General features: G+C 33.8%; 1 protein-coding gene across 5 annotated transcripts in view; it reads right to left on the minus strand.

Moving 5' to 3' along the window:
- LOC148956003 (uncharacterized) overlaps positions 1-14,600 on the minus strand; it is a 166,747-nt gene that overhangs the window by 3,098 nt on the left and 149,049 nt on the right. For all 5 annotated transcript variants that reach the window (XM_089088828.1, XM_089088975.1, XM_089088900.1 and 2 more), the window contains 3 exons: positions 14,466-14,577; positions 6,988-7,161; positions 4,511-4,668 (listed from right to left, as the gene is read on the minus strand). In XM_089088828.1, coding sequence (XP_088944954.1) covers positions 4,511-4,668; positions 6,988-7,161; positions 14,466-14,577 — 444 coding nt within the window. The remainder of the gene's footprint in view (positions 1-4,510; positions 4,669-6,987; positions 7,162-14,465; positions 14,578-14,600) is intronic.

Below are 14,600 nucleotides of genomic sequence, written 5' to 3' on the forward strand. Positions count from 1 at the left end.
CGAAGACAAACATTACAAACCAGGCAACAATCAGACCCCGCACCTAGTAAATCTGGCCCTGCCTAGATAACAGGTCCTTAGATATTCTGAGATATTTTGATAATCTCTCCAATTAATTTATCGATGTTGTCCCATCGGTATCGATGGGATCGGTATTCATATACTGATCGTATTCAAATAAAAAAGAAAAAAAAGAAAATTTATCCATCTTAAATTACAAAAGCACTAGTACATGAACAAGTAGTAAAATAGAAAGGTACTAAGTTGAAACTTTCAGTGTATGTCGACGGGGATGTTGAACGAACCGAAAGGTACTATATGAATGCTACAACTATCACTTCTACTGCTTCTATTAATGCTTCTTCTAAGATTAATTATTTCAAGGAGAAATTTTCAGGAAATGTTCAGGAGGGCGTTGAATTGAATTGAAACACGCTATGTGTCTGCAGCCTACCAAAAGGGCATATCAGCAGTATCTCGAGAACAGTCTGTTGGAACTTTTTGAGCATGTTGAGGGGTATGTTGAACTAATTGAAATGTACTATGTGCATACTACTACTACTACTAGTAGTAGTATTACTTTCAACTTTGAGGGGGACGTTGGACTAAATCAAAACACATTCTGTGCATTTAGGTTCTCAAAACGGCGTAACAGCTCTCAGAAACGGATTAAAGTATTAAGTTGAAACTATCAGGGCATGAGGTGAAGATGCCCCAAAAGGTACAATTTGACTACTGTAACTGCTACTACTACTAATAAAGTTTCAACTTAGTAACGCTGTGATTTTACAGCATTACATCTTATATAAAGTTCCGTAAGCTATTTAATAATCGTAATTTAGTAATTATTTAGCATCGGTATCGATATCAATGTCCTAGTTTTCATTTCTTTTAACTCTTACTTTACGTACTTTTTCTCTGACAAACCGCACAAATCTATCGACTTCATAGCTTAATTAAGTGTTATTTCTAGTCACATTAGAGATAAAACCCCCTTTACGAAACCGGTCCATTCAACTTATTCTTTATTAAATCGTGATGTAAACAAGCTTGAATGTGACAAAGCATTCCATATACGTGTCAAATCCATTTGGATTTTCCATTGAGTAATGTAACTTAATCCCAATATCCCCTTTTGAAGCTCAGATGTTGCTGACAACTTTACCGTTCATTTCCCAGATATTATGTGATTTATATCTAGTATGACAACTTAAACTATTTGTGATTCAATTCTTCGACCAATTTTTCTACACTTCGGCCATTCAATTCTTCGGCCAATTCGATTTTTCTACACTTTAAGAGGCTATTAATTTTTAAAAATTGACCTAAAAATTTAAGGTTTTCCACCTTTTGGATGTTAAAAATGTATAATTAGCATCAGATGATGAAAATGAGGTAAATAAACACATATAAAAAGGAGTTTCCAATAACTGTAAATATTACAACTTCTGCTACAAAAATAAAAAAAACTGACTTAAATAATTTTATTATTGAGAACAAATCTAAAAATAATCTTATTTTACTTTTTTTTGTACGTCCCTTATTATTCTTATTTTACGTTTTTTTTTTTCGACCGCAAAATACCCGTCTTAATCGAATGCAACCTCCAGACATATTTAAATTAGTCTTGATCTCCTTTTGACATTATATTTTACCTCAGGTATTGCTGATAACTTTACCTTTCCCAGGTATTCTCTAAATTATATCCCGTATGACAACTTAAACTATCTGACAACTCAACTCTTCTTCTATTTCTTACTATAAATCATGGGGGGCGGGGGGGAAAGATCCTTTCCTGTCAGATGATAGTACGGTGTTATGAGCATTTAAAGATGTTAGTCCCATCTAAAAGAAAAATGAAAAACAAGCATAAATAATTTTGAGTAAAAAGGGATCAAAACATTATTTATCTTTTTATTCCTCACAACTCTTATTTTATATACCCTTTTAAAGCGCAGAATATCAACCCTCAATTGCATGCTAGTTCCAGATATCGTTCAGTTAAAGCCCCCTTGAGTTAAAGTTGAGTTAAATAGTTGAAGTTTATATTTTGGGAAGCTTTTACTCCTTTTGTCACTGCATTATCACAGTCGTCCAATATACCGCATGTTAAATCTAAATTAATTCCTCATCGATCCAAGTAGCGATAAATTGTCTTTGAATGGTCAGTATAAGGAAATTGCTATGTGCCAAAACATTACGAATTTAATACTCCTTTAAAAATTAAAACAATTCAAAATTTCAGTTCACAGCTTTTTGCATAAATCTTATAAAATATTCATGATCATGATTAAGATGAAGAATAACCAACAGATTAGCAGGTATTTTTAAGCCATTCTAATTTCAACATAAGAAACTAGATACATTGTTAATTAGAATGAAATAAATTGAAACTAAACCTAGTTTAAAATATAATTTTTTATTTAAATTGGCCAGTAATTTTCATACTGCAGAATTTTTGATATAAAGTATTCAAAATGGTCAAGAGGAAAGCGGTAGTCTATTATTTACTCCATATCTCTCCATATCCATATGGATACCCGAGTGACTCAACATCTCTTTACCAAAAATGTATAGTAAACAAGAATTTACTATATGATATAGTATATGTGTGGTCTATTGTGCAGCTGAATGTGCATCGGAAAATTTTTTATTTTTTCAGAGTATTGTAAATTCTTTACTTTAGTGAAAACAGACCTTATTTCGAGCCTTAATTTTCCCATTTCTCGTAATATCGAAATCAAACAAAAACAAACATCTTAACCAAGATTATAAAAGCTTATAGGTTATGAGGCAAAAGTAAGGCCAAGATTATAAGAGATTACAGGGGGTGTAGGGAGAAGAGGGGGTAGACATCCCAAAAGATATACTTACTGGAATTTTCAACTATGCTGAACAAAATGACTATCTCAAGATTTTGATTGGACGTATTTGGAGAACTGATGGGCGTGGGAGGAGGACTGGTTACCCTGCACTTGTGTCTCTTAAAAAGGGAACTAGAACTTTTAGTATCCAATCCAATCAGTTTCAATTTCAAAGATATTGCTGATACGCCCTTTTGACAATCTGTCGGCACATTCTATTTTCTGATATAGTTCATCTTTCCCCTAAAAATTCCCTCAAATTTTTACTTCAATATTTTCAGCCTTGGTAACACTCGCTACAGAAGCGGTAGTTGTAGTGGTATTCAAAAGAAAAGAAAATAAACTAGATAGGTTCTTAGTAGTAGTGGCTGGCATGCAAATATTGCCTTGAAACTTTTGGCACACCATTCTAACAACTTCTTGGTATAACTCAACCACGAGTAAAATTATTACTTTAAAATGGAGAATTTTCATGTCCCTATTAGTAGAATAGAAAACCTGTTCATGATAAACAATCCTGTTACAGGTAATATCTACTGATTCAATATTTTCTCGAATATTATTTTTAGTCAAAAAAGTTGAAGCCTCTGCAACATCAGTTTTTTTAAATCTTCTTGGTGGCAACCCTGCTCTTAAATAGAGGAGCTATACAAGATTAACTTCTGAAATTAATTTTAGCTCTATTCTAACAGCTGCTAAGATTAATTTAAAAATGTTCTAAATAACTACAGTAAAATAAGGAATTTTCATGGAAAAAGCTCGTGTAAAATGTTCCTACCATTAGGATTGGAAGCCAAAAAATGGGTCAAAAATGGGCCAAGAGGTTTTGTCCAATATCTGGATTTCAACATGTTTTAGAGTGTGAGCGCATGTGTTTTCATTTTTCTCCTTTTTTACTTCTATCTGTTCTGTCTTTTGTTATTTCCGCCTGCGTTCCTGGCCATAATGCCTTACGGGGAGGGCCGGATTGAAATCTTTGGCACTCCTAGGCCCAAGCGTTTTGGCACTCCTAGGCCCAAGCATTTTTTTTTTAGGGAGACACAAAGATTTACGGGGAAATCCCCAAAAATTCGGGATAGTGGAATCCCTGAACAGAAGACAACTGATGAGAGTGATGAGCCAAAAATAATACAAGAGAGAGATGATACCGAGCTCTCAGCTGCCATTCTTGAGAGACATATAACGTTTATAAGCGGCTACGGAATTCCTCTGTTGTTTTAAAATCACTTTTCTGTGAGTAGGCACGCAGCAGCAAAGTGCACTAAGCACTTTGACGATAAATCACATCAGTCCAGTTTTTGTTAAGAAAAAAAAAATCGCTCAGTATTTTTTTTGGCGCCCCTCGACATTGTGCACCCCTATGCCCGGACTTAGGGGGTCTATGCGTAAAACCTGGCCTGCTTATGGGAAGATATTAAATGTTTATTGCTGTTAATTTCATATATGATGTAATCATGGCATTATCATTGTATGTGCATTGTATGTGCAGAATTAACATTATCTTTAAAGCCTATTAGAACTTTCAAACTAACACAATCACATTTTGACAGTCATCACAGATAATATATAGTATATTAAGTATTAAATTGTACTAGTTACAATAAACACTAAACATTCTAAATAATTGTAAAAGACATTAATCTCACCTAAAACGTATTCTTGTCGAATCCAAGTATTCAGACATGTTTCGTACAGTAACCTCAGCTCTTTGCGCCTCAATAATTTTCTCCAAGTATCGCTTCTGATAAATAAGTGCTTTCACTGAGCTTTCAGCTTTCAGAGCACGCGATAAAAAGCTTAGAACCTGAAAAAAAAGCAACATTGTTACCATGGATGTACATACCCTTCAACCAGAAGACAACATAAACGATGTCTGGAGACCCTGTCCCAAGCTCCTTACTGGATTTTCACAGTACGGCATCTCAGCCATTCTGATAGCGTCAATGAGGTCAAGTTTATGGTCTGCAGTCTGTTTGGGCATAACATGTTCATTTATTTTTATTGTTTTATTAGTTTTTCTGGGGGTTTTTAAAGTCTTGCCCTTCCTCTCAAAATTTTAGACTGGATATATCTATGATTTTTTATTTTTTAAATTAAAGTCAACTTGGCGGAGGTGAATAAAAACTTAAGAGCCAAGTGTCAGGCGGGCGGCCGAGTTTTAGGATTGGCACATGATCAAAAAGTCCCCTGGAGTCGCAGGCAAACGGGGCAAATTATATTTTTTCCTACTGTTTGAGTGTACGGCGCGGGTAAACGGCAAGAAAACTATGATTCTTGGCAGGAGTAATTATGAATTAAGACAGGAGCAACTCAAATACATGTCTATTTGCTTCTGAAGAGGCATGCCCGCCTAGAGTCTCTCCAACTCCTGAAGAAATTTGGAATGGAAAATCTGAAATCTTTTGCAGCAGATCAGAATCTCTACTCCCCAGAAGTTTTCATTTGCTATTAATTACCAATACGCAATTGACAGTGCCGGTAAGACTAGAGAAAAACTATTTAGTCGTGTTTATTAATGCAATCCTATGAACTGACTTACTCAGGCAAAGATTATGGCTTGTAGTCTCTTGGAGCACAAAAGATATTTTTTAAGCTCTAGACAACAATTCTCTTGATCAAAATCATACACTATCTCCCAAAATGTTTAGACTGTAGAAAGTTAGCACTAGTTGTGAATCTCCATCTTAGAAAAGAAAAAAACATATATACCAGGACCAAAAAAATTAAATTTTTTTGTAGCTTCAGCCCCCAATACTGCCCAAAGTATTCCGGAACCTCCAAAGGATATACAGGATACACAATTACAAATAATTGTATATTATAGTAAAGATAAAACGAACTCGTTTATAAGGTTATATGTTTACTAAGTCGAAATCACAAAACACATAAAGAAACATACCAAAGGAACCTCATTAAAATAGCCCTGATAACGCTAGATGGTAGCAAAGTCTTTTTCAAATTTTTAAATAATTTCTCTGAAATTTTGTAAAAGTAAGCCAATAGAGCCGAAAATATTTTTGACATAGGATTTATAAAACAGTTTTCATGCTTGGCGAATAGTGAATATTATCGTTTATTATTTTTTTTTTTTTATTTCTTTTCAAGCCTCTAGTTGGACTATATCTGTATATTCTATTCTACACATGCAATTTCAGGTAATAATAATATTAAAAAAAAAAAAAAAAAAAAAAAAAAAAAAAAAAAATCAAAGCGGAAACTTTTCGGAAAACTGAAATCTGGTTTAATGGTCTTGTTAAGAGAAAGTAGGGCTTTTTCACTCAGCTGCAGACAATGGAAGGGGATGGAGGTTCTACAGGTTTAAGCTTCCTCCTTCCACTGCATACACAGCCATACCAAAGCTCTCAAGATTCTTACTGTTTTCCCTAATTTCCTAACAAACATTCGTTTCTTTGTATTTTCTCAAACTCGTATTAAAAGAGAAACTTACACAAACATGTTTATTTATCCCGCTCTCCGAATATTTCCTCCGTAAGTACCGACTTTCATTGAAAACGTTCTAAAAATAAGAGGAGTTCATTAAAAATAGATGCCTAGCTTAGGACCTGTTTACCATACCTTTTTATATTCTTTTTCTTCCTGTCTCACAGCATATGACCTTGAGACCTTTTTATTGTTAGGTCCCTATCATTCCCAAATATAGAATATAACGACCAGTTGTTGGTACAAGTATGGTTTTCAAAATTTCGCCATTACAGCAAAGACAGTTTGGACGCCAAACTCCTGACAAGCAGGAAACTGAGAAATAAATCAAAGCAACTAATTTTTCCGACAGCAAAATTCTTCCCATATATCAGATAACGGACTGGATTAATCTACCGAGTTGGGGGAAGAAATTAAGTTCTCAGTTTTGATAAAAGAAGAAAAACAATATCCCTTCGATTTACCATGGACGGATAACAGCATAAGAGATTTGGCTCAAATACAGGATCAGCCAGGATCCTCTAAAATATGGTAGAAATAAGTTTTTCTGCATCGTTAGCCCCCCCCTCCTCTAGTGTTTTAAAATGCTGCTTCGCGCTCCAGGTAAAATTCTGGCTGTGCTCATGGAGTCAAACCTCTGTATCAGAACAAATGCCGACAGAAAATATGTCAAGGGACTCACCATTTCCTTGAAATTCGAAGGCTGATCAGCAATCATTAGAAGATGTGCATTAGACTCATAATCCATTGAATCATGGCAAAGAAGACAAGGGGAACCCAGAAGTTTGGCAATTTTCTCGTTTAAGCTCTGTATGGTCACTTTTAACTTTTCTCTATCTCCTCTTAGCTTGGAACACTGAAAAAAAACGTTTAGAAGAAATTTCTTCAAGAGATGAGATCGAGAGAGAGAGAGAGAGAGAGGGGGGGATGACATCCCATGGGGGGTGGTTATATTATAGATTGAATGAGGAGGTTTAGATGTATTGTTTGTGGCACCGGTTGAAATTTTGAAAATGAAATTTTCCTTGGCAAGCTTATTTTCAAAAGAGAAAAGATTCCGTTAGAATAAAAAATGAAAGTAAACAAGAAGAAATTCGTAGGAACGCAGTCAATATTTTTGTGCTTTTGTATGTTGATAAAAAATGAAACCAATTTATTAGAAATGAAATTAGAAAGTAGCTGCCGGCGTCATCGCTGACACATAGTGCGTCGACAAAGTTTCTCAACTCCTTAGAAAGTAGAAGCTAATTGAAAACATGTTTCACTCAAAAACCGACACCCTAACTTTTAAGACCTAATGAACCCAGTAATCACACTTCCTTAAGTAAATTAGTTGTGAGACGGATACTAAAGAGGTTAAAATACTGAATTGAACCTGATGAATCATAACTCACATTTGCTCGTCCTGTGACAGTCAGCTATGTTTTAAATAAATTCCCAACATTATGCTATTGTACTTAATATATTTGTCATATTATTGTTTGGTGTGGGGAAAACACCAATAAGTTTCACTTGCGCTCTCTTCCCAGAGCATAGAAATTGCAGAAAAATATTGTCCTTCAGCTAAATGCTACACAGATAAACAGGCTGGGTTGCCAACTGGAGACAAAAAATCACTAGATTTTAGTGATTTTCTACTTGATTTAGTGATTTCCTTCAATAATCTATTGATTTATGTGCAAATTAAGTAATGTTTTAGTCTTTGCAATAAAAATATCATTAGAAACACTGATGAATCACTAGGGGCGGCAACCCTGGATACAGGCCTATTTATCCATCGATATATGAATAATTTATTTATCTATCGATTATATAAAACCTAAGTTTATCTTACTCAGCTTACCACGAGACTCTACAACCATGTATCCAGTCCATGTTTACCTTGTTTTCATCACGCAAATGGTCCTCATTGCTCGTTATTCTTTACACCAGTTGATCTTAGCTAAACTTTCACCGACGTTCATTCGAGGTAAACCCTTTCTTCTTCATTCTTTTGGCAACAACCCCCTTCCGAAAAGAATTGTGGTTAGGGCCTTGCCTGTCACTGGGAGCCTGCGTCTAACTTCTCCCCCCCCCCCCGCGGAAAACACCCTCCGCAGCTTGTTGGTCTCCAATCACTTTAGACTTATAAAAAAAGGACTAACTCTGGACGAACTCCACTATGACGTGGAGGTGGGGGTGAGGAAGGGGCAGTCCCCTCCTATACAGAATAAATTCTGCTCATTTTAGGGTTTAATGTTCCTCTTTACTTTCATAATAACAGCATAAACCAGAAATATACCCAGAAATCAAGAGGGATTAAATAATCCCTTTTGAAATTAAGAGGGATTAAAAAATTCACATTTTTGATGTGTAAAGTTTTTTAGTACCAGCCTGGGGATACCAGCCTGGGGATAATATATTAATTTCTACCTCCACCTAACCCTTAGAACTAATTCTGTATTTATCTGATAGCTCAATGAGAGTTGGGATGTTTTGGCATTAAAATGTACCCTTTGAGGCATCTCCCTCTCTCCCTACCAAAAAAAAAAATAAAAAAAAAATTTAGTGAACCCCATTGAAGAGGCTTGAAGTCCTTATATGCAAATGTTTGGAATTGTAAAACAACAGGGAATTTACCTAAGACAGTGAAATTTGTTTAGACCTAAAAAAATATTTCGACAAAACTTATTTTCCGAGGGGGGATTTTCCAGGGGGTGAACTCATAGTGCTCCTGTCACTTTATATTTTATTAAATTATATTTTATTAGATTATATGTCTGTCTATAGTGGATATTTTTATAGGGATAGACTATAGGAAATATCCCCAGACTATGGAGATAGTTCTATCATTTCTTAAAACGATCCTGGATATGGCCTTGCCTGTCACCATAGACATATATGACTATGGGTATAATTATATGACGGTCCTGCTTTGAGAGCAACATCAAATCAAATTAATAATCTGGGAAGAAACAGGAATCACAAACAAACTTCAAATATGAAAAGTACTCTATATAAAAGATGTCCGCAGATTCGACAATAGTCCAAATACTTCAATGATCTAATGATTCCCATCAAACAGGTGATTCATTGTTCAAAACGTTACAAATATATCAGAGGATGTTAGGAAAAATATCGAATTTTATAACCAAGATGCATTATATAATTATCCTCAGCTATGTCTAAAGAGAGATGGGTAGAACGTTTTGTGCAAGTGTAAAACTATGAAAAAGTTGCAGGTATTGATTGCAATTTTTTTTTTTTTTTTTTTGCTATTTTTGATGTGATGTAAAAAAAATTTTGCAAGGAGGAGTTAAAGATAACACTAAATGGATTAAAAAATAACAAGCTCTCAGGTGGTTATAGTGGGATAAAACTTTTTTTAAAAGAATGGCGACAGCAAAGTTAGAGATAAATAACTGAAGATAATGAAAACGACTTATGAAAGAGGAGGTACCTTATGATTTGAGGAAAACTTAAATTAAACTCCTAGAAAGGTGATAAGAGTGAGCATAGTAATTACAGTAATTAGCTTGATTTCTGTAGGAACCAAATTGCTTAGCATGATGATGCTGTAGATAAAGTCTTAACAGAAGAACAGAGTGGTTTTAAGAAGAAGAAATACCGCATAGATCAAATTTTCATTCTTACATAAAAACCTGACAGGCGTTTGAATTATCAAACCCCTTCAGTCGCAAGTTTTATAGATTACAAGCAAGCATTTGATTCAGCTGATAGAACATCTTTCGTGAAGGTCTTATCCCTTTATGGTATATCAGATAATTACATTAAAGTGATAAGAGCTATGTACAAGAATAATATAGCTGCGGTTAACGTAGGAAATGAAACTAGCAGTTGTTTTTAGTTTGGAATTGGAGGTTAAGCAGGACTGTGTCCTAGTCTTGTTTATATGGAATATTTTGAAATATTTGCTTATATTTTGTCTTATATGGAACACTGGCTGACAAGATCTCATGTATGAACACTTTCGATTTATCTTTCAATATGGGAGGGCACTCTCTAAATTCTCTTAGATAGATTATACAGACGATTTAAGTATCCCAGAATAAAATGTTAGCAAAATGAATGAATTCTTGAAGGCTTCGTGATTTCAGGGTGCACCAATTGGTTTGAAAATTAATATTAAGAAGACTAATTTGCTTAGCCTAGAAACAAATTAGGATGATGGGAAAATCTTAGGTGACGAGAAAATCAGTCAAATGGAATGTCGCAGCTAATTGGGCAGTATAATTAGTAAAGATGGTGGATGAAATGAAGATGTAAAAAGTAGAATTGCCAAGGTGCAGGGTTGTTTTTCATAGTCGAAAAAGGATGGAGGAATAGGAATATAGGTCTTCCCACCAAAATTAGAACAGTGGAAACCACGTTAGTGAAAGCAGTCAAGTAGGTCTTTTGAAATGTTGGTGCGTCGAAAGGAAGAGGAAGATTTCTTTAAGATTGTCAAAGGACAATCTTAGGTACTCGTTTGACTGATTGTCAAAGGGATTGTCAAAGGACAATCTTAGGTACTCGTTTGACTGATTGTCAAAGGGATTGTCAAAGGACAATCTTAGGTACTCGTTTGACTGACCGTATAACAAACAATAAGCTATAAGAGAAATGTGGTTCGATCCAATTTTCTAGGGTTACAACGAAAGAAGGTTGCGATGGCTAGGCCAAGTTTTATGAACGAAGGCCGTTTCACGGCCTGTCCTTTTCGAACACATTGCCAAAATTGTACTTATGGGCCATCGATCTTGGGCGAAATGAAAAGTAGGTCGTCTCAAATGGAATGGGAACAGGTCGTCAGGAAGGATTTAAAGGAAATGTGAACTTCAGTGGAGAGGGGGGTAAAGAGTACAGCTTTAGATAAACCGATTGGAAGGGGAGCGTACACAGAACTACAGGCCCAGGCAGCTTGGTTCTACAGTGAGGTGTTAGCAGCTAGAATATTAGTAGTATTTCTATTTTGAATTTGGTTAGAGTATATTTAGCATTTTATGTACCACCCATGTGTTTGAGCAAGTAGAGTGTTTCTAAACATATTTGATTCACATTTCCTCTCTGAAAATTATGATCTTTTTAAATTCTTTTTTGTGTCGAATCTTTTCTCTACTGAGTTATTGTCATTGGAGTTCAAGAAATATTTTCCATGAAAGTTAATAATTTGTTTTTGTCTTTTTCCTTTCTTTACTAGTCTTATGTGGTTTTTTATTCTATAGGTACTATGTCCTAGAGTCAGGGGTGTCCTGAGGCTCATTTTATTAGGGGGGGGATATTCGTAAGTTTTACCGAATTGCTACCTGATTTATGCCGAATTGTCCGCAGAAATCAAGAATTTTGCTAAATTTTGGCTGATTTTGCGAAATTTTTGCCTTCGGCGAAAATTTTGCCGAATGCCAAAAATTTTGGGGGGCCCCCCATCGGGGTGCCCCTGCCTAGAGTTAGTAACTGAGATTTTGAGTTTTGTTTTATTTGTATCTGTCCACAACAAGAATAAATTACTGTCTCTTTTCTTCTATAAATATTAAAGAAAAATAATGTTTTAATAAGAAAAAGAGAAATTACTGTCTTATACTTCAATGTCAAAAAGTATGCTTTAATTCGAATGTTTTTTATGTATTTTTATACATTGATCTTTATTTCTGGAAAGAAAAGGCACCGTTCTTTTAAAATCAGGTCAATGAATAATTCCAATTAACTAATGTTGAGCGAGATATTTAGACAGAGAAGGATCAGGTCAACTAATACTCAGGTCAACTAATATTCTAATATTGATTGTAATATAATCTAAAATAGAATTAAAATCAGGTCAACTATTACTCAGGTCGACTAATATTCTAATATTGATTTTATATAAGCTAAAATACTATTAAAATTAGGCCAACTTATACTTCAAATTAACTAATGTTGAGCGAGATATTTAAACAGAGAGGGGAATGCAATCTGGTGAGACCAATAACTCGCTTTTTTTAAACATTCAATATCCACTTTCAATTTTCAAATAGTTCACAAAACACTTCGCAAAGTTTCTTTTCAAACTTCCTCAAAAAGCGTAAAAGAGTAGAAGAGAAGAAAAACAAGACCTTTCTTCAATAGGAGCAATTTTTCAGTTGAAATACCAAAAAAACAGTTTTTGATAAAAATGCAACAAAAAGGTATTAAAAACATAGAGGCCGAAAAATATAGAGGAAGTGTAATAACAAGGAGAAAAAGAAGAATTAAAAGGAGAAAAATTGTAAAATAAGGGCTCATAAAATAATGTCACTCCAATCTATGAAGAATAATGAATTTACACAGAGGGAATCAGTAATTATTTCAAAACCAGAATTTGATATTTCGAATCAGAATTTCTATTTCACTTCGGCACATCAAATTCCAACATTTCATAAGTTCAATGTATTTTTTATTTCGTTGGAACTCTAGGTTTATTTTAAATTGACTACGGATAAAATACATTTTTTTCTAAAAAATACAAATATATAAATTGAATATAATAAAGAAATTGAGAGTAAGTAAAATTATAGATGTGTTCAGAAAAACAGCTAAACGGAAATCTAAAACATAAAACGTAAACAGCTTATGTACAAAAAAAGAAAAGAAATGCCAAATAAATTGAATGATTGCTTCGTGCAAAGTAGAATAAAATGAATACATAAGTAGAACATAATAAAATATATTATATACCGACAGTAAACAAGATTATAGATTATCTAGCAAGACTGCCGATCATATGCTTTAAGTAAAAAAAAAAAAAAAAAAACTCGAAATAAGTGGAAAATATATGTCGAGTGAACTGATTACTTTTATCGTAAAAAATATAGAATACATAAATTTTATAAGAGATGAGTAATGTAGCAAATGTAGTTTTCTGTTCCCCCTCAGTGAGTACTATCTTTCCGCTAAAGCCCCATCATAATTGGTGTTACAAGTTTCATGGGAATGCTACACTTTAAGAGGCGTATGCACAAACCGAAGTGATCAGACTGCACCTTGTCTTAAATATTTAACCTTGTCTTAAATAATTTTAATATCTTAAATTATTTAAGATCACGGCTTCTTCTGTTTCCAAACCTAAAGCCTATTCAATCCTGTAACCACATAAAACGAAATATACATAACCATATGAACGATAACTTATATAATCGTATAACGTATAAAACGGTAAACGTATAATCGTAAACGTATAACCGCATGAACCAAGTATGAAACAGTAACCTCTCCTTTTTCCTGTTTAAATAATATTAATATTTGCTAATAAGATGATCGAAATATTCACAGTTTTTTTAGAATATGCTTTTGCAGTCAGTATCTTCGCGGCTTAGAAAAAAAATTTTTTTTTAGAGACTGTCCCTTCTTCTTGAACCCATAGCCATTTCAGACCTGTAAACGTGTGTTGCTTAAACACGAAAAATAGAATGGTGTTCTATTAATCGTTATTAACACTTATCCTCATATTTACGTTATTACCCAAATGCATGGTTCATTTTAACGTTATTTGTTAATTCAGACAAGTGACTCCACTAATTAAGACAAGGCGTAAAAACTTGGGAATCCATAAAATATGTTCGAAAGAGTGATGACTTAAATACGGTACAAAAAGGATTTTCTAACACAAATTAAAACAAGACTAAATGTGGCCATGTTGCTTAATCTTAGTGTGAGTAAAATCTCTTTGGACTTACCTCTTGTTTAAGAGACCCTGGATAAATTTTATGTCACAAAAATTAGCCAATAAAACTAAAGCACACTTTCTAACCAGGAAGTATAAAACAATAATCTCTCCTTTTTCATCAAATAAATTAATCAAATAGATAATATAAATATTTGATCATGAGATGATCAAATATTCAAGACGTAAGATATGAAAATTAGGAAGCCATCAAATAGGTTCCAAATAGGGATATCTTAGAAATTGTGAAAACAAAAATCTAATACAAATTAAAACAAAACCAACTGTGGCGAGGTAATTATGGATTTTTGAATTGACTTAATCTTAGTGCTAATAAAATCTGTAAAAAAAACTGTGTTTAGAATTTGTGTTGAAATAGGACTATCCTTAAATAATAAGATCATGGAAAATTGGAGAATAATAAAAACTACAGAATAACACTACAGTGGAGAATAACACTACAGAATAAAGATAAAGATACAAAAAAGTCAAAAGTAGATGCAAACCTGTTGTAGCAATTTCTTGGTGTCCCTATCATGTGTTTTTACGTCTAAACTTACGGAAGATTTTGTGGATTTGTCAGAAGTAGAACTGGATTGTTCGGAAGATAAAAGGCACCTAAAATAGAAATTACAGAGAAC

This window comes from Artemia sp. Qi Xiang Cuo, chromosome 1 (assembly GCF_049724085.1).
Source record: "Artemia sp. Qi Xiang Cuo chromosome 1, ASM4972408v1, whole genome shotgun sequence".
NCBI classification, from domain to species: domain Eukaryota; kingdom Metazoa; phylum Arthropoda; class Branchiopoda; order Anostraca; family Artemiidae; genus Artemia; species Artemia sp. Qi Xiang Cuo.